This window comes from Abramis brama (genome assembly GCF_963993115.1).
Source record: "Abramis brama genome assembly, chromosome: 12".
NCBI lineage: Eukaryota > Metazoa > Chordata > Actinopteri > Cypriniformes > Leuciscidae > Abramis > Abramis brama.
This window is the reverse complement of record NC_139974.1, coordinates 4,802,466-4,823,200: the sequence shown is the minus strand read 5'-3', so window position 1 is coordinate 4,823,200 and position 20,735 is coordinate 4,802,466. Positions and strand designations below refer to the sequence as shown.

Sequence of the window (20,735 nt, the reverse complement as noted above, 5' to 3'; positions counted from 1 at the left end):
TTTGGATAATACATATTTCATATAAAATAAAATAAAAATAGTATTATACATTATTCATGCATTGCATTAAATGTTTAATTTAAATGAAAGTACATAGTAGTTAAAGACACATATAAAGTGGGACCAAAAAAATTACAAAAACACAACAAAATTACTAAATCTTTAAAGGAGAAGTTCACTTTCAAAAAAACTTTTGCTGATAATTTACTCACCCCCATGTCATCCAAGATGTCCATGTCTTTCTTTCTTCAGTCGCAAAGAAATTAAGGTTTTTGATGAAAACATTCCAGGATTTCCCCCCATGTAATGGATTCTATTGGGACCCAAACGGTAGAAGGTCCAAATGACAGTTTAAGTGCAGCTTCAAAGGGCTTTAAACAATACCAGACGATGAATAAGGGTCTTATCTAGCGAAACGATCGGTCATTTCCAAAATAAATAAAAAAGTTTAAGTTTTATAAGCACAAACGCTCGCCTTGCTCTGTTCTGTGATGCGCGTTCGTGACGTCACGTAATACGCAATTACGTTGAAAAGGTCACGCTTGACGTGTTTACAAATGTGCAGAAGGAGGACCATATACACATTTTCAAAAGTATTTGTGTCAGTTTATCGTTTAAAATGCCCATTTCGTGTGCGTATCCTGGGTGTTTTAATATTAAAAAGCCAAAAAGAACATTTTCTTCAGGACAGAAATTTTTCAAGCGTGACCTTTTCAACGTAATTGCGTATTACGTGACGTCACGAACGCGCATCACAGAACAGAGCAAGGCGAGCGTTTGTGCTTATAAAACTTAAACTTTTTTATTTATTTTGGAAATGACCGATCGTTTCGCTAGATAAGACCCTTATTCATCGTCTGGTATTGTTTAAAGCCCTTTGAAGCTGCACTTAAACTGTCATTTGGACCTTCTACCGTTTGGGTCCCAATAGAATCCATTACATGGGGGGAAATCCTGGAATGTTTTCATCAAAAACCTTAATTTCTTTGCGACTGAAGAAAGAAAGACATGGACATCTTGGATGACATGGGGGTGAGTAAATTATCAGCAAAAGTTTTTTTGAAAGTGAACTTCTCCTTTAATGAAAATTAAAATCGAGCCCAGTAATAGTCTATAGTGGTGTGTGTTACCTGAGTGCAGAATCCCCAGCTCCAGAAGCACCTGCCAGACACGGGACGCCATTAACCGGCACTGAACCGACACACACTGTTCCAGGAGCCACTGGACCAGCTCCACTCCAACATAACTCCTCCTGCATACACACACACACACACACACACACACACACACACACGTAACTCTCGCTGCTCGTATGCGGTCAGGAAGATTGCTTAAATAATTTAATACTTTCATTCAGACACATTAAACTGATCAAAAATGACATTTATAATGTCATAAAAAAATATATTTAAAATAAATGTTGTTGTTTTGAATTTTCTTTTTTCCCAAAAAGCTTTCCCAAATATATGAAGCCGCATAAAAGTATAAAAACGACTGTTTTTAATATTGATAATAATCAGACATTTTTCTTGAGCAGCAAATCATCATATTAGAGGATCATGTGACACTGAAGACTGGAGTAATGATGCTGAAATCATGCTTTGATTACAGGAATAAATTACATTTTACTATATATTACTCACATAGAAAACAGTTATTTTAAATGGCAATATTTCACATAATTGCTGTGTTTTCTGTTTTTTAATCAGCCTTAGTGAGCAGAAGAGACTTCTTTCAAAAATATTGAAAAAATCTTCCCAACCCCAAACTTTTGCACGGTAGTGTCCCTTCATTAGCAGAATAAAACACAAAACAGAATTATAAAACGACTCATTAAAGCCGACACACACACACACACACTTTTTTAACGCTATAAAAGATTCTTTAGCTATTTTCATGGAGAAAATCATACTTGAGTTATTAAAATATCAAATAAAAAGAAAATAATATATTTAGGACCCATTTTTCCTAAATAGTCTAAAAACGGATGCACTTGATTAAAAACCTTTTGAAAGGAATCAACACAATAAATCAATTTTCTCAGAGGAGTAGAAATTTCGCAATCCAATAAAAAATGCTTTGCAATGTTGCATGACATCCATAAACGACAAAATATTGCTCATTGGGATTTAATAAATGCAATTATTTTTTGAGTATTGAGTGTTTTAATCATATTGCTGCTGCCGCTGTTTTGCTTTGTGCATCCGTTAAAATCCACATAAAAATCCACATGTTTGCAACCCATTTTACTTCTGTAATGTGAAGTACAGTATTTCCAGATAAAAGGCAGGAATTGACTGGATCATGAAAGGTGGTCTCTAGTGACTGGAGGGGGTTAAAAATAAAAAGAAGAAAATGCAAAACACATTTTTAGATTGTGTTAAAATCACTGCAACACTCTCATTGTATTTGCTTTGATATGATATGCCGCGTAACATTATCACGCCGTCGCTGATTTGCATTTTTAAGTCAAGCTCATTTCCATTGGCTTCATCTGGAGTGTATTCTTCAAAAGCATGTAAAGCTCCCTGATTCTGTGTTTTTCTGTCACACATTCACACTCCACCTTCAGACGTGACGATTTTATCCAATCAGAGTGAAGTTTGGACAGCGGCCATCTGCCAGAGCGATGATGGACATCTGATGATTCAGCCCAACCGTCCACACACACACACACACACACACACACACACACGATGACCCTCAAACACTCTTTTACCCTCTTTTACATTGATCCTGCGTTTTATGAACATGATTGTAACATCACACAAGTTATATCACACAACCACAGTTCAACTGGTACAGCAAGACGAAGTTTAAGATTGTTTAATGTTTTTGAATGAAGTCTCTTCTGTTCTGCATTTATTAGATCGAAAATACAGTAAAACTGTAATATTGTGAAATATTATTACAATTTAAAATAACGGTTTTCTATGCGAATATATAGTAAAATGTAATTTATTCCTGAGATCAAAGCTGAATTTTTAGCTTCATTACTCCAGTCTTCAGTGTCACATGATCCTCTAATGTGATGATTTGCTGATCAAGAAACATTTATGATCATTATCAATGTTGAAAACAGTCGTGCTGCTTCATATTTTTGTGGAAACTTTTTTCTTGATGAACAGAAAGTTCAAAACAGCATTTATTTAAATTATATTTTGTTACATTATAAATGTCTTACTGTCACTTTTGATCATTTTAACGGGCCATGAACACAGTTTCTTGTGTATACTGATAAAATGTAAAGCTTGAATAAATCTTTGAATAAAGTGTGTATGAAAGTGTCACCTGATGATGCGAGCGAGGTGGATCTTGTCTTTCGCTGGATACGGTCCGTGAGACAGAAACACGTTTCTCAGAGCTCGTCCAGCGCAGGGAAAGCTCTGTGAACACGTCTGTCAGAGAGAGAGATTTCACATTATTATGAAGAGTTGACGCTGTGTAGCGTGGATGCTTGTTGCTATAAAATAATCAGAAACATAATGAGATCCACAGGAATGAAAAATGCACATATAAAATCTCTTTAAAATCTCAGCTAGAGAGCAATAAAAGAGGCTCCTGCTTTTCAGATGTTTTTCCTGAGAAAATCTCACAAGTGTCTCCTCCAGAGATGCAGAATAGATCTGATGAATGATTTCTCAAACTGTGTTTAAAAGCTACATTTCCACGAATGATCTAAACTTCTGTCCAGATTGATTTTGTAGATTTTACTGCACAATAACAATGGACTCTTTTGTGTCTGTTTTTATGTCCTAAGAAATGCAATGAGGAATTATTCAAGACTAAGTTACTTAAATGAATCATAATTGAAAACTTAAGCCTGTTGAGCAATAAAAATAAGAATTGAGCAATATATTTGTCCTGTTGGATGTTTTAATTAATGTTAGTGTATTTTGTTATGTGAATGTGTGTGTTTTGATTAAGTTTACGTAGATTAAACATACGTGCGTGTGTGTGTGTGTGTGTGTGTTTGTGTCCTGTTAAACTCTACGTTATGAGGACAAAATGTCCTCACAAAAATGTCCAAAATCCTTGTCCTTGTGGGGACATTTTTTTGGGGTCCCCATGAGGAAAACAGCTTATAAATCACACTAAGTGATTTTTTTATGGTTTTTAAAAATGAAAAAATGCAGAAAGTTTTCTGTGATGGGTTGGTTTAGGGTTAGGTAATAGAATATACATTTTGTACAGTACAAAAATCATTATGTCTATGGAAAGTCCCCATAAAAAATGGAAACCAGTGTGTGTGTGTGTTTGTGTGTGTGTGTGTGCGTGTGTGTGTGCGTGCGTGTTTAGCTTGATTACTAAAAATAAATAAGTAGAATACAGTGCAATACAACCTCAGCCACATTTGACCTACATATACACAGTGACACAGTGACTGCCGTGTGCATGTGTGTGTATTTCTGCTGACATCCACAGTTTGCATATCTGATATCATAACGCTTCCTCCTAAACCTCTCGTTCCATCTGTCTCTCTCTCGACTCACTTTAATCAATACAACACTGGCCTCTCTGATCCACTCAAAAGCACCTTCAGCATTATTGATCGTGTTTAATAACACTGTCAGAATCCAGAGCGACACCTTCAGCACACAGATGCCCCGTATGAGGTCAGAGGTCATGACCACAGGTCGTGACATTTGACCCACAGAGCAACCGACACCAAAAGACTCTAAATTCTAAATGGATAATAAAAAACAGTTAGATTATTAGTATTAATTTCGCTATTGTTTGAACATTTCTTGAACTTTATTAAAGCAATAAGGCTGTGCTTTATATTAGTTTGACCAAAATATCTCAATTATAGGGACCTGGTACACCCATTGCTGAGGTAAAATCACTGTAAAACCAGGTGGGATAAAGCAACAAGCTCTCATTCTTAGCTCATTATCTCATTATTTGTCCTAACACAACTAGTCCATTGGCTAGTCGCTTGGTTTCCATTTATATGATGTCATACAAGATAGTCCCGCCCACAGTGGAATCTCATTGTTCAAAACTCTACATTAAAAATCAAAAGTTCTGATTGGATTTTTGATTTAACTGCGGCTGATTATGTTACAGGGTAATGCTCGTTCTCTCGTGGCCTATTGCTTTATTAAATTCTGGGCTCACTGAAAAAACAAAACAGATAAAGATCATGATCTCTATTCAGTGATAATCATCTATTTTCATAACTTTGTCATTGTTCTGTGGTGATCTGTAAAGAAGAAGGGCCTATAGAGGCGCTTTGTCTCGTTCATGTGTTTGATCCCGTATCTGATGTATGTTCTTTTGTACACACACCCATCAGCGCTGCACACGGGCGATTAGACGTTAGCTTGAGCATTTAGCAGAGCTCAAGCGCGGATTAAAAGAAGCTTCAGCCATTCTAATGAGATGAGAACAATCACATGAGAAGATCCACAGATTAACATCACAGAACTCACACCACCGACAACATCATGTGTGTGTGTGTGAGAGAGAGACGCTTTCAAGGGGAATGTAATGCTCAGGTGTTTACTGCAGTGTTGTTAACCAAACATAAAAGTGGAACTGCTTAAAAAAAAAAAAAATTGGCTTAAAAGTACTTAAATTACTCAAATTAAAACTGAAATGAAAAATTTAGGCTAAATAACAAATATTAAAAAACTAGTAAAAATGGCAAAAGCACAAAACAAAATTGGGATGAAAAGTGAAAATATATAAAAATCTAATACAAAATATTAATAAATATTATAATAGTATAATAGTATAATATGGTAGATAGATAGACAGATAACACGATGGATGGATGGATGGATGGATGGATGGATGGATGGATGGATGGATGGATGGATGGATGGATGGATGGATGGATATTACTAAAATTTCTCAAACGAAAGCTGAAATGAAAATTAATTAATGTAAATCAGAAATATTTTAAAATCAAAAACGAATAAAAATGCCCAAACACAACAAAATTACTAAAACTTAAACTTGAAAATAAAAGCTAATTAAAATATTAATAAGTACTATAATAGTATATCAAATATAAAAGTATATAAGTATATAAAAAATAACATTGATTTACTGTATCAATTTAATCTCAAATGTGTCTCCAAACATTTCCTACAAGAAAAAAATAGGAGCAAACTAGATTTTCTGCAGAAAATGATGTGCTTGCCTGTGTAAAATGCACATAAGGACCCTTCGAATGATGCATTGACATTCTTGGTCTTGGATGAATTTGATTAGAAATATTTATTTTGAGAACTCTGACTTCAGTCTGAGAAATATCTTCTGAAATTCCTAAAGGAAATTCTCCTTTTGCACTCCATTTAATCTCATTACTGTCTTAGGAGAAACATTTTTCTTTCATATGGAATATGATTCTCAATAATATTCAGGGTGGACCATGGAAAACTGTCCCAGTTTCTTACCTTGGGTTTGGGTGTGACGCCGGCGCTGGGTCCCGGGATGGTGTCAGGTGACTGCTACATAATCATAAAGAGAAAAACGAGAGGTGTCTCAATTCAAAAATAAATAGGTTAAACTCAACACAACCACACTTGAACATTATGAACCTTTCGCCACATGTTCACAACCTTCAAACACAGCAGAAATGTTCTGAATGTTCAAACACTGGCGTGACCTTCACATGAAAAGCGCTGCAGATAGTCACAGAAATGCGATTTTACAAGGTAATCCCATCTCAAATGTGACATTCTGCCATGTTTCTGGATGTCATGATGTGCCTTTGATGTCGTACAAATAGATGCATCTTTCTTCATGTTTCGTTTTGACACTGCACAATGATACATCATGCAAATTGTGTGGTAACCTTTAGATGTGCATTGAAAGGTGAATGGGTTCAAACCTTTGGGTATTTATATACTACAGTACTAAATTACTTCCACATGCATATACCATTGTGTTTACTCCATGGTACTTGAAATAATACTACAGTACAATGTCTCATATGCAAAAAAACAAACAAACATGCTATTTCCATAATAGACATCCAGAAAAAACAAGGTAATGCACAGACAACGTGTCACTACAACATTTTCTGAAAATAAAATAAAATAAAATAAAATAAAATAAAATAAAATAAAATAAAATAAAATAAAATAAAATTAGAATTAAATTAAATTAGAATTAAAAAAGTTGCCTTGGCAAATAACTTAAATAAAAAAAATTTATAATTTATAGATTGTAAATAATATGTTATAAATAAATAAAACAATTAAAACAGAAAAAATAATAATTAAGGCTAAATAGAAATAGTAAAAAAAAAACTAATAACACTTACACACAAAAAAAACAATTACTAAAATTAAAACTTTAAAATGAAAGCTTATTGAAAATATTAATACTACTGTCAAATCAATTTGTGTGTGTGTGTCTATACATATATAATTTATGTTAGATGCTATTAATTGTGATTAATCAATTCGAAAACACTAAATATTAATAAATATTATAATAGCATTTAAAAAATACTAAAATAACATTGACCCAGGGTAATGACATGGTACTTTTTTGATCGTGAATGCTTAACCTCTTTGCAGAAACTTTGCAGGAGCACATTGTATGACATGAGGGACTTAATGACATTCCACTTCTACTTAATAATGCTCTCTCAGCATGACATAAGTTTATATCAAACATGCGCAGTCATGTGATCATGTCAGCCTGGAACGGGCTTCGGTAAAGTGACGTTCTGTTAGAAAGAAGGCTTGTTAGGTTTTATTTGGACAAACTCTCAGTGTCGGGCCTTCATATCAAGAGCTCTTTAAATGAGGAAGCGCCGGATCAGTGGACAGAGCTGGAACAAAGACTTTGATCCTCATTATAACGATCAGAACTTTGATCAGAAGGAGTTTTATCGGTCTGGAGTGGCCCACATTCGCTCTTCTGTGTGTCGTATTCTTTTACAAGCCAATCTTTTATCTTGTGTCTCCATTGTCCCATTATACAAGAGCTCAAAAGAATACATAAAGATATTTCAGATTGCATGGTAATTTTCCTCTTCTACATGTGTGTATTGTCTTATTTATGTTAACTGCATGTAGTCACAGTCATATTATATCTTTATTTCCATTGTGTAATCTGGGTCACTCGGGTCTAGTGGTTGGTCCAATCTCAGATCTGTTGAGCAATAAAGCTAAACTTTAAAACATTAAAAATAAACATTTCAACTAGATCAAGAAGGGGTTTACAACCTGACGTCACCGCAGAACATTTTAACCTTTCGGGTTTCGGGTTTTCTAGGTGGTTGCTTACTGGTCCAAATTAAACGAGTTTCTCTGGATAATGCATCTATACAGACTTGGGGGCTCGTCCGGGATATTCCAAAGAAACACGGGACTGGTATTATTACTTGTGGTGGGTTTCGAATCCTCCTCCCATGCTTTTCTGAAATGAACTATGAACGTTGCTAGTGTAATGTATCTGGATAATGTGTTAGCAATATGAGATAAACTTAAAGGGGTGGTATAATGCCCTTTTCACAAGATGTAAAATAATTCGCTGATGTCCCCAGAGTGTGTATGTGAAGTCTTAGCTCAAAATACACCAGATATTGCATGTTAAAATTGTCACTTTTTGAGGGTGAGCAAAAACACACCATTTTGTGTCTGTTCCTTTAAATGCAAATGAGCTGTTGCTCCCGGCACAGGGGGCGGAGCTTCAACAGCTTGCACTCACACAGACATGCACTGAAAATTTCAAAAACTTTTAGCCTTTTATGTTCAAACTGGAGTCAGATGATGATGGAGAGACTCAAGAAGAAGTGACAACATGTAGAAGCAACAGGACATTTCTGAATGGTTAGTTGATGAATTTATGTAGGTGATGTGTAGTTATCTTCTAGTCATTGATTAGCATATTCTGTCTTGATAATCTATAAATCGTGTTCCAGGGGCGGGGTTTATGTAAATTTTAGTGTTAGTGATGTCACTAACCCGGGAGGAATGTCGTGTAGTATCTACTAGCCGTTTGCTGTAGTCCTTAAAAAGCAATTTCTTTAAAAGCAAATATCTCCCTTTGCTTTGAACTTTGAGCGATATAACTTTGCAGATGTTGTTTATGCTCAAACAGCAACACTACACACTAACTAAAGTTAAAAAAGTGAAATCATAATCAACCATCCCTTTAAGATTCGATTTAAATCTATCAATAAAAAATGTAAGTCATAGAATAAGGACACATTGAATATGAGTCTCCGGAGTAAAGAAATCTTAAAGGAGTCATGACCTGTAATTTTCACTTTTCCTCGAGAAAAAATGGGCCTGAAAGACTATAATAGAGCGTGGGTATCCAAGGTAATACTAGGTTATGACTCCTTTAAAAAGCATTAAAACGCATTAAAATCATATGGCAATGCAACTCTGAAGGTAAGCGTATCACAATAAATTAGTGATGCATCTGTGCAACATTAAAAATATATGCAAGTCTATGGGAATCTTCAGCCTGTTTTACAATCCATCAGTCTAAGAGCTTGGTAAAGTAACAGCACACCTCTTCTCAACAAGACAAGAGATTTGAGGAATCATTCAAACGCTTAACTTCAACACTCAGTGTTAGAAGTCTGTTCAACCACAAATTTATATTTCTAAACAGGTTTCACAAACACTCAAACCAGGCCGTAACAGATCAGGAAGATACAACATTACCATTCTGCTATCATGTTTGTCAAAGAACTAAACAGAAAATAGAAATAGATTCATCTGTTGATTTGGCTGAATATTGTTTGAAATTCCTGAGAGTGCCTGTGATGATGGTATCGGCCGAGACTGTGGCTTTCCGTGACGCGAGCTGACCTGCAGGTGTCCACAGACAGACTGCTATCAGCAAGCGTTTGTCTCTCTGCAGACGAATCTCTCCAGGGGCCGAGCGCACGCTTGTTGGCTTTGTTTTGACTGGGCTCTGAAGACGGCGTGTGTATCAGATTTACTGTATTGATTTGCTGTTGGAGATCTAGGAGCTGAACTCTGTTTGGCTCGGATAGGAGATGGAGCAGACGGGCCACAGAGATAAGCAAACGCATGAGGTGGAAAAGGTTTTTAGATAAAAAGGGACGTTCTTGTCCTTCATGCATACTTAAAATCTTTCAATGAAATCACCTTTCTCATCCTTTGCGGCTCATAAATCACAAAATGATCCCTATCTTCTCAATGTCATTTGAACAAACCCTTAACCTGAAGTATTAAACTTTTGTGCATAGCTCGCCTCACACCATTTGTGCTCCAGACATGAATGATTTTTTTATGCAATCACCTTACAATGACCTATCAACTACCCAGGTAACCAATTAGAACACCCCAGCAACCAATTAGAACACGAATACCCTAGCAACCACCCAGGACACCCAGACCATTCTAGCAACCAAATAGAACACAAACACCCAAGCAACCACCCAGGACATCCCAGAAACCACTTAGAACACCCTAGCAACCACCACGATAACCCCAGGAACCTATTAGAAAACGAACAACCTAGCGACCACCTAGGACATCCCAGCAGCCAATTAGAACACGAACACGCTAGCAACCACCCAGGACATCCCAGTAACCAATTAGAACACGAACACCCTAGCAACCACCCAGGACATCCCAGTAACCAATTAGAACACGACACCCTAGCAACCACCCAGGACACCCCAGCAACCAATTAGAACACGAATACCCTAGCAACCACCCAGAACACCCCAGCAACCAATTAGAAAACCTAGAACACCATAGAAACCACCCAGAACACCCCAGCAACCAATTAGAACACAATCACCTTAGCAACCACTTAGAATATCCAGACCACCCTAGCAACCACCCAGAACACCCCAGCAACTGATTAAATACACAACCACCCTACCGCCCACCCAGGACACCCTAGCAACCACCCTGGACATCCCAGCAATCACCCTTTAACACCCTAGCCACCACATAGGACACTAGCAACCACCCAGAATATCCAAGCAATCATGTAGCATTGCCCTAGCGACCACTTAGTCTTAGAACACCTAGGACATCCTAACTACAGTCCTTGAATGGGCACTGTTCTACTCTTTACTGAACTGTATTATTTTTTTAAATATATTTTTTTATTCTGTATACTTGAAAATATTTATGTGCATTTTATTTCACTTTATCATGTCTACTTAAAGCAGCACTTTGAATTACCACTGTGTATACTATGAAATATGTTATATGGTACACTTGCTTTGCCAGAATACAAGCCCTCCAAAAAAAGAAAAAGAAATCATGCAACCACCTACAATGCAACAAGCTAGCAACAACCTAGTAACTTCCCAGACCACACAACTCCCTAGCAACCCTCTAGACTCTAGAGCCCCCTAGCAACACCCTGACAACCACTTATAGCATGCTAGGATTGTGGTGGCGAATTATGCAAACACTTAAATTTTACATTTCCTAAAGAACATGCATGCAGTTTAGTTCTGTATCACACATACACTCACAAACACTTTTATTCATTAGCAACATTTCAATCTCTTTCTAGAAGAGAGGGAGAGTGAGGGAGAGAGAGAGAGAAATGAGGGAGAGTATTTACAAATGCATGAAGGAGAGGGGCAGAAGAAGAGAGAGGAGAAATGTTATACAGAAGGTGAGTATGAAGAGAGGGAAAGAGAACAGACGGGAAACAAAACACGGGAAAGGATGCAAGCATCCTGACTCACTATGTAGTGCACACTGATCCAGAGTGCAGTGAGTCTGTGTGTCATTATGTGTCAGAAATGGATTACTCTCAGATTAGAGCGCTCACACACACACACACACGCTCATGCACCTCTCTCTTGCATGGTGTGGATAAATCTGTCGCTCTGGATGAGTGCACTGCAAGATGGAGACATCAAACAAGCCTTGTCTTTCTCGTTAAGATTTCATTACATCCAGAGGCACTCACACACACACACACACACACACACACAGCATGAGGACTATGAAATTAAGTGCAGCTTCCCCATCAGAGAATTGTCACATCACCAGGGCTGGTTTTACAAAGCCATTCCTCTGTTCAAGGCATTAACATTTACAACACAAACAACAGCAGGAATATTAGGCTGCTGTCACTTTAAGAGCTAATCCAAGGACCTGTTACACTTGCGTTTTATTTCTCAACTGTTTACGTTCAGTTAAGATACACCTGACTATGTTTACAAGGATACTTGCCAAGAATTTAGTTTGAATATGTGTGTTCAAGCACAAGAAGACGTGAAGCAGAGCTCAATTCAGTACCGTAAAACTTCAAATAATAGCCGAGTCCCAAATAGACGCCTGTCTCTTTTACACGCCTGGTGTGTCTACAGGTTTGGATAAATAAAGGCTGGTCTCAAATAGAGGCCTGGGGCCTCATGTACAAAGACTTGCGTTGAATTCATACTAAAACATTGCGTACGGACAAAGCTGTAAATGTGCGTACGCACAAAAAAACCCCAGATGTATGAATCTCTGTGTACGAAGGATCCCACGCGTATTCTCTTTGTACATCCCAGTTAACGTAAAATTGAGCGCACATGCACGAGCACAACGCCCCACCCAGTCTCCTCCCTTAATTAAATTAATTTAAATATGGTAATGAGTCCACTTTGGCAAAAGAAAGCAGTAAGAAAATGGCGGCAAGAAACGAAACTTTACAGAAAGTGAATTGGAGGTGCTACTATCGGAGGTAGAAACGAAAAAAAAAATATTAATAACAAAAGGAAAAAATATGAGTGGGAGAGTTTGGCTGATGCTGTCAATGCGGTGGGATCTGAAAGTCGCACTGTAGAGTAGACTGAGTACAGTTGAGATTTGATTTTTCACACAAAAATAGACACTGAAAAGAAGTGAATTTCCACATGACACGCCACATGACATTTCATTAGCTTGTAGACTAAGATATTATCAATCAATAATACCCTAGTTTATATTTTCCACAATTAGCTCATAAAAATAAGGTGCTTTTTGTCTCAACTTTGTCTCAACTGTACCAATATGTGGTACAGTTGAGACACCCATTTCTAATGATGTGAAGGTAACTAACCATTCATTGTAAATATAAAAAATAAAGACAAATAAAGAAAATAACAATTGGGCAACATTTTTGTTTATTCAACCATTTATATTCATTCATTTTATTTAAATTAGCACTGGTTAAAATGTATAAAGCAGGAACAAGATATGTAACAATATTTATTAATAATACACAGTTTAAATATCACAAATATCAAATTTTATTTTCATTTGCGTCCTATGCTGGCTTATTACGACGTTTAACCTGTTATCATAACGCTGAACAACTAAACAGTGTGTTTCCTAATAGAACTCTATCGGGGGTACAGTATGTGTCTCAACTATCCCCCGCTGGCCACCTCGCACATTTCTCATGCATGACACAATACCATGAAATATGCCAGTTTTTAGGGCACAGAATAACGTTTGTGGTGATACCAGTTACGTTTAACAGTCACATAAGGATAATAAGCTATTCATTGTGGAGAGTGCATGGTGAAGTGAACGTCATATCTTAGAAAAAAAAACTTTTTCCGATTTCTTCGGATCGGAGATGCGTCCGTTTTTCAAATTTCCCACGATCAAAGAGGACACTAATACGCACGTGCACAGCAAAAATCACAACTTGTGCTTGCTGCGAACGCAAGTTATTTAAGGTGTCTCAACTGTACACGTCTCAACTGTACACAGTCTACCCTAAATGACCTTAAAAAGAAATGGTCTATAAAGGTGGACATTAAACCAAAGCTGTCATTTCCATAGACTAAGGGTTGTATCAATTTGCATATGCTTTTATATGTTCTTACTTAATTGCATAATTGATAGAATATTTCCATAAGGCTCGTGTGACAATATATGTAATTTATTTTATAAATTGCAAATTAATAGCAATGCTTCCCACAGGTGGTGGTGCGATAGACTTGTAGAACCATTCGTTGTGTAATGTTTGCAACTTCACTTCATTGCCTGTAAGAGTCGCCAACGGACAAAAACAATGAGAAATGTACGTACGCCAGACATGAAATTGGCGTGGAGGAACGCACATTCTCGCGTTAATTTCACTGTTAGTACATACGACCGTGAGCCTGAAAGCTGGCGTACGCAAAGGTTTTGTGCGTACGCAAGATTGATACATGAGACCCCTGGTCTGTTTTTTAGTTTCGGGTTGTATTTAATCTTCTAAAACCCGTCAGATCGTCTGTTTAAGCCAGTTCTATGGAGCAGATTGCGCACGCAAAAGAGCCCTGCGCATCTGGGCGGGAGCTGTTAGCGCAAGCAAGGCAGGCAGAGTTAGCGGAGGCCGGAGAGGGAAGTGGAGGAGAGCGAAGAGGAGGAGGAATTCGCCAAAGACATTCGGAAATATAGTAGGCTAATTCTTACATTAACTGATTTGTTAAACACAAACACAGATTTGGTAACCTCCAGCTGTTATGCTTTCCGTCTATCAGCCTATGCTATTTGGATCGTTATCTCTAGGCCTACACTCAATGAACAACATATCAACACTAAATTAAAGGCCTGTCTCATATAGACGCCTGTCCCAAATACAAGCCGGTGCAGTTCAGATTTCTGGGCGCACACTTGGGATGTTTGCACACGGAAAACTTCTCACACAGCGCACGAGAAACAAACTGAGTTCCCTTTCGCATCTTCTTGCGCTTGAATTCTTAAATTGGCAAGGATTAAACTATCGTGACGATGCAACACTGCACTGTCAACCATCCCGAGCGTTGTTCACATTTGTCACATTCTCACAATTTTCATCTCAGTTACAGTACAGACTTCAGAACCGCGTCTCCTCACAGCAGATCTGTGTTTGTGCGTGTGATGGAGGGATTCCTGCCGCTGTTTTGACTCCTTTACACATTTTATTTCTCAGCTGGTCAAAATACTGTCATATGTAGGCTACGCACATACAACGAGCACATTTATCCCAGAACACAGCATTGTTTTGGATGTTTGTTAAGTTCCGTCTCGATATATATGTCATAAAAGCCGACCAATCAGGTTGTGAACGTGTCCCTATGCCTTTAGGTTTGGCATCTTTAGGTTTGGTGTTAAAAATCCCCCAAAAAATGTTGTTGGTCCAGACTAAACAAACCAAGCAAACCAAACTACAAGTGTAAACACAGCCCAAAAGGTCTTCCTTTAGCATCAGCTGAAGCCTTCAAGAAACCTTTATTTTTTAATTGTATTTCGTATGTTACCGCAGAAGAACCTGGTGAACTGATGCTCCAGTAGCTGTTGTCAGTGCAGCACACAACGAAACAAATGTCACGAGTGTAATATTTGTTTCTCATTTAGTGCTAATGAGGCTTTCATTTTTTAATTCTCTAATCACCCCGGGGCGCATGACTTGAGTCAAATGAGCCCGAACCAAACATTCTGTTCGAAGGCGTAAGAACCCTCACGGTAAAACACATCAGAGACGAAGAGATGAAACACTGTAGAACCAAGTGATGTTTGTGCTGTCTTTTAACAACAATAGAAGTTACTGAATATAATTCAAAAGCTACATTTCTTAAAATGTTAGAGTTACAAAAGTCTTCATTGATCACTGTTTCCTCTCATCCTCATGATTAATCAGGCCTTATACAAATGAGAGATATTCACCCACACACACAAACCAGCAAAACAATTCCTGTCTTCAACCCTCTGAAGCTCTGAATAGCCCCTCTGTCATGCCAGGAGTGTATAAACAGAATATATATCAGCTCTTTCCTTACAGTCCACAAAAACCTACTGTGATGGTATGGTTAAATGATGGTATCTGAGACCATGGCACCTAATGTTCAATGTACTTGAATAAATACCATATATTTACATGGTCACTCTTAAAAAATAAAGGTTCTAATTAGAATCATAGGCATTGTGATGTCATAATAGAACCTTTGTAAAGTGAGTATTTTTTTTAAATAACAACAACCTTTAAAAATATCACATTATGCAATATTCCGACTATATTACACAACCGCAGAACAATATTCATACAACAAATAGCTGATCAGCTGCCTATTTTCCTACAGTTCACTCTTACACGATACAGCATGGTATTTACACGGTACACAATGCATTTCAAGAAAAACATGGCAGTGTCCAAATACCACAGTACCATGTCAAAAAAAAACATCATACTTTTTTTTTGTCAACACCCTCATTGACATATTATGCAGGCTTTAAAAATATCATTCTGCCATTACAACATTTACTATGGTAACCAGTTTCTACCTGTTATTGTTACCACAGTAAAATTGTGGTAAAGTGATATGAGTCACCAATGTGAAAAAAATACGTAAACAGAAATTACCATTTTCTCAATGATCGTGCATTAATTTATAATTTTACAGCAGTAGCAAAGCGTATGTATTGTACTTTGGCTGAAACTATTGATAAGTGCAATATTGCACGTATTAATCAAATTCAGCAAATACGAACCGCAGAACATTTTCCTTTTTCATTTTTGGAAGTTACAGCCGGTGTGTGTTTGTGTACCTGACTGTGTGTATGTGGATCTCTGTTTCCTTAGATACCACGACTGAAGAAAAAAAAAAAAAAAAAAAAAAACATTACAGCCTCTCCTTCATAATCAATGACATTTGGATAAACACATTAATGCATTGACAAGACGCATCAATCACGTTTTCTCATAACGTCAGGTTGTTCATGCACATTATAATATTAGTGATGGTGGTGGATATGGGTGGTGTATTGATGCTGAAAACACACATCCTTCATCATGCATTGGTAACTCACGCTCTTTTTGCGCAGGTTCAGTCCGTGTTTTAATAATCCGGGCAGATCTCTGATCTTCTGCTTGATCTGGACCTGATCCCTGGCGGTTCTGTTCCATCTCCAGCTCGACAGGAGCCCGTCCTCCGCGGGACAGGGGAGGCTGTCGGATTCCTCCATCATCCTCCTCCACCTGCTCTTTACGCGCACGGACACTGGAACCACATTCTGCCGCCGCTCGATGGATCTCCAGCCGCCGCAATGAGCCGCTCAACCGAGAGAGGAGACGAGAGACCTGCCGAACACTGCTGCTCCACCCAGCGATCACACACACACGCTCGTGCACACACGCACTAACACACACACACACACACACACACGGACGCACACATAGGCTACGTTCTGGATACACTCACATACAAATGCACTCACATCGCTGACTAAACGAGGACATTCAAAAACACATCTGCATTCATATGAAACATGCACCTAAAAGAAAACTTGGACTAACATGCATTAGGCCATATTTACTTCACGTGAGAATCATGGAAGAGGAACATGCCTAAAGGCAGGTTGCATTATAGCCAACTTCTGAGGATAATCGCTTCCGAAGTATCCGCGTTATGAGGGCATAGGCTACTGAGAATTTAGGTAACAAGTGCCACTTTTGAACCATTAAACTGTATTTTTCCAAACTGCTCTGTCTGTGGTCTTTTAACATTCTGTCTGGAAATATGTCACCAAAATCAAGCCTTTATTAAGACAGACATTGGCAATGTGTGGCTTTCCCCATGGTCAGGAATTGTACTTTTATTTTAAATTGTAATTTTATGCCTCATTTTAACTAATAATAAAATGGCCATGAAGGCATGTGAGTGTCTCTACGTTGTGTTATTGATAATATAAATATTCTAAACCATCATTTCTTTCCTATATAATTGAGAAATAATGAAAAGAACCATAAACATATATAGCTTATGGTAAAAAATTGGGCCATTTTAGCTGATGTTGGAGATAAAAGTATTTTTCATAAATTAATGAGATTTTGCAAATCTCAACATTTTCCCCATCATCACAATATCATTCATGATACCTTATACATTTAGATGTTCAATAGCAGTATAATACTTACACCTTAGCATTTATAAGTAATTGGCATGTCAGGGAGTTTGTCCTTCCCACCAATCAAATCATTCCATGCATGTCAAGAACTATTTTAATACAGTTTGCAGTGATTGGACATTGAATCTTAAAGACCAATGACAACTCAACCATACATGACATCACTCATGAGTTGCATTGGTTTCAGGACTAATAACAATTAATAATATTAAAAAGTTATTTAGTAATGGAAAAAAAAAAACAGTTTATCCATTGATCTTTTTTTTCCAACTAAAAAAAGGAGATTTTGTCCAATTTACCTTTGAGGGACAATTTTCTCAAATATGAATACCCACATTTACATGGTGTTTATTTCAGCAAAAGATAAATGGGCCAAATATTGCCTTCATTAACATGTAAAAATACTGAAGATGAATATGCACATGTACTGGAAACATGTCACATCTTTTATTGCAACGATATGAAACTTTAGCACTAAAGATTCATTGATCAGTGTCATTGTAATTAATATTTGTGCTGCAGTTTACTGATTTGGCAGCCTCAAATAGTCCCCATTAACATAATTCTTACCCTGTGTTTTCTAAGAGACAGTCGAGCCAAAAAACGATTTTTTTTCCAGCTGGTCCAAATCAATGAGTCGCTCAGAATCATTTAAAATCTTCTGACCGGCCCACAGTAAATATCAGACTTCCATTCGCACGTGTTAACAATCAGTGAGAATTCATTGCATTAGTACCATCTCTAATCTTTAGATTTAAATTATAAATCCAGGGTTAACAATTCAATTAAACAATACAGATTCCAGCAGAGATTACAAGTATTATTTTGTAAGGCTCATTGTTTTGCGTTTCTTTAATGTCTGACAAACTGAAATCTTCTAAATGATCAGTTTTATATTTTAATAAACATGAATTTTGCTCCAGATTGACTGTATTATTGCACATTCAGAGGGACATTGTGTCCTTAGAGTCTTCTATGACCCATTTGTCTGAATAAATGAATCAGTGTGAAATCAATATCAATGTTCAGAAGTTCACATCAATAGATCTGATTTGATTTTCAGGTCTGCGCTGTTTCTTGCGACGGTACATTACAGCGTGTTAAAGTATTGATCAGGTTGTTTGTCTCTTAAGACTGGTGTTCATACAGTCCCTGATTCTGTACAAAACACAAGAGGCCAGATTTATCAACAGCTTGTGCCAATGCAAACCCTCATTTGGCGTTAAAAAAAACACTGTCAGGATTTACTTAAGACACACAGTGAAAATGTGGACAGGGTTATTTTTGAGGCTGACCTTATTGCATATGCATTTGTAGGAGTTTCCCTTTCAGAGTATTTAAATGTGATTTACTAAGGTTTGCACTGGTCAATTTACTGGTATTTCCGCTATTATTTACCGGCCAAAAAAGCATGTATTAAACCAGATGCTAATTTGTAGATTGTGTTGGTCATTATGGAAATGATCCAGCTGCGTCTGCTCTTTAATTTGCACGTCGTCAGTAAATCACCAGCAGAATTTTCCATCTGAGCTTTTTTGGAGTTGCGCTCTCATGCTAATTTGCCCTGTTAAGTAAATCTGGCTCATAGTGTTTCTCCTGCAATGTGTGATGGAGTTATTGATAGATATTGTTTTGTCAGTTACGAATAATTATTTGGATGTTGAGGCCATTTTTTCCGTCGAGGTCAGATCAGAAGTCGGCCTTTGATTTTGCAGTGTGCTTTGGCATGTATTTGATGACGGACACCTGAGGTTGTTATCCATCAACACCCACAGCCAGCGTGACACAAGTTGGCAGGCGTCCTCGCTGCTCACAAATGCATGATGGGCCAGAAACAGTGCCACCCCCTTTAGCCAGATAAAATCTTCAGGACGCTCTCAGAATAAGCAAACCTTTCACAATCCACAAGCGCAACTTTGGAAAAAAAAGCCGTCTAATCCGAGATTAGGCTCGGCAGCAAAGCAGAGGCCTGTTCCTCACTGTCGACTGCATGAAGACGTTAAAAGCGAATGCTCGTGCTCGGCAAACCAGTATCTCCACATCTTGCATGAAAGAATAGCTGATGATCTGTCAAAATGAAAGATCACCTCTATACGGCTGAATGGAGCATATGCCTGGAGGACACGTGTGTGTGTGTGTCCCAGTGGAGTTCATTGGGGGGTGATGTGTGTGTTGTGGGTGTGTCTCTCTGTGCTCTAATTTCAGGTGTAACACAGAGGTGTTAGATGACAAGAAAGCCACATGGGAAGCTGGGCAGCACATTCAAAGCAGGTGTTCAGTCTCGAAGGTCTGCAGAGAGAGACAGACATTAACAATCTGATGACATGAACGTAAAAAACACAACAACAAAAAATCTCTAAGGATTATGTACAGGATTCCACTGGAAATTCTATGGGAATTTGTAACATAAAGAATAAAAAGGAAATCTGGAATAAATTGGAAAAAGAATTGTTACCATTGGGATACGTGGAGATGCTGTGGATGCTGAACTTGATCTCCAGCTTTTGATCTCCAGACAAAAAGCCTCATCAGAAGTGTTCAATCAGGTCTGACCAGGGTTATTACAGACAACTAAAACCATTAAAAAAATAAAAATAAAAAAATAAATAGTTACTTTAAATAAAATAAACATTAACGGAAAGTAATAGTTAATACAACATTAAAAAAAGGGGTTTATTTTATTTTCAGCTATAGTTGCAGAAATAAAAATTAATTTATAAAACTAGACATTAAAAAACAAAAACTAACTAACTAATAAAAATGACAAAATTACTAAAACTTTAACAGAAACTCAAACTATTAATAAAACTTAATTATTAAGTATAATAAATACCTGGATCTGCCTCCATTATGGTTTAAAACTCATAATATGTGAACTAAAAGGTCCTAATGGGAACAAAAGTG

General features: G+C 37.3%; 1 protein-coding gene across 1 annotated transcript in view; it reads right to left on the bottom strand.

Annotated features, from left to right (window-relative positions):
* Positions 1 to 17,491, bottom strand: part of rapgef5a (Rap guanine nucleotide exchange factor (GEF) 5a) — a 64,571-nt gene extending 47,080 nt beyond the window's left edge. Inside the window, exons 1-4 of the mRNA XM_084130703.1 lie at positions 16,734 to 17,491; positions 6,408 to 6,461; positions 3,292 to 3,398; positions 1,131 to 1,252 (exon numbers count right to left, since the gene is read on the bottom strand). Of these exons, the coding sequence (XP_083986829.1) occupies positions 1,131 to 1,252; positions 3,292 to 3,398; positions 6,408 to 6,461; positions 16,734 to 16,892 (442 nt within the window). The 5' untranslated portion in view covers positions 16,893 to 17,491. The remainder of the gene's footprint in view (positions 1 to 1,130; positions 1,253 to 3,291; positions 3,399 to 6,407; positions 6,462 to 16,733) is intronic.
* Positions 17,492 to 20,735: the final 3,244 nt, after the last annotated feature.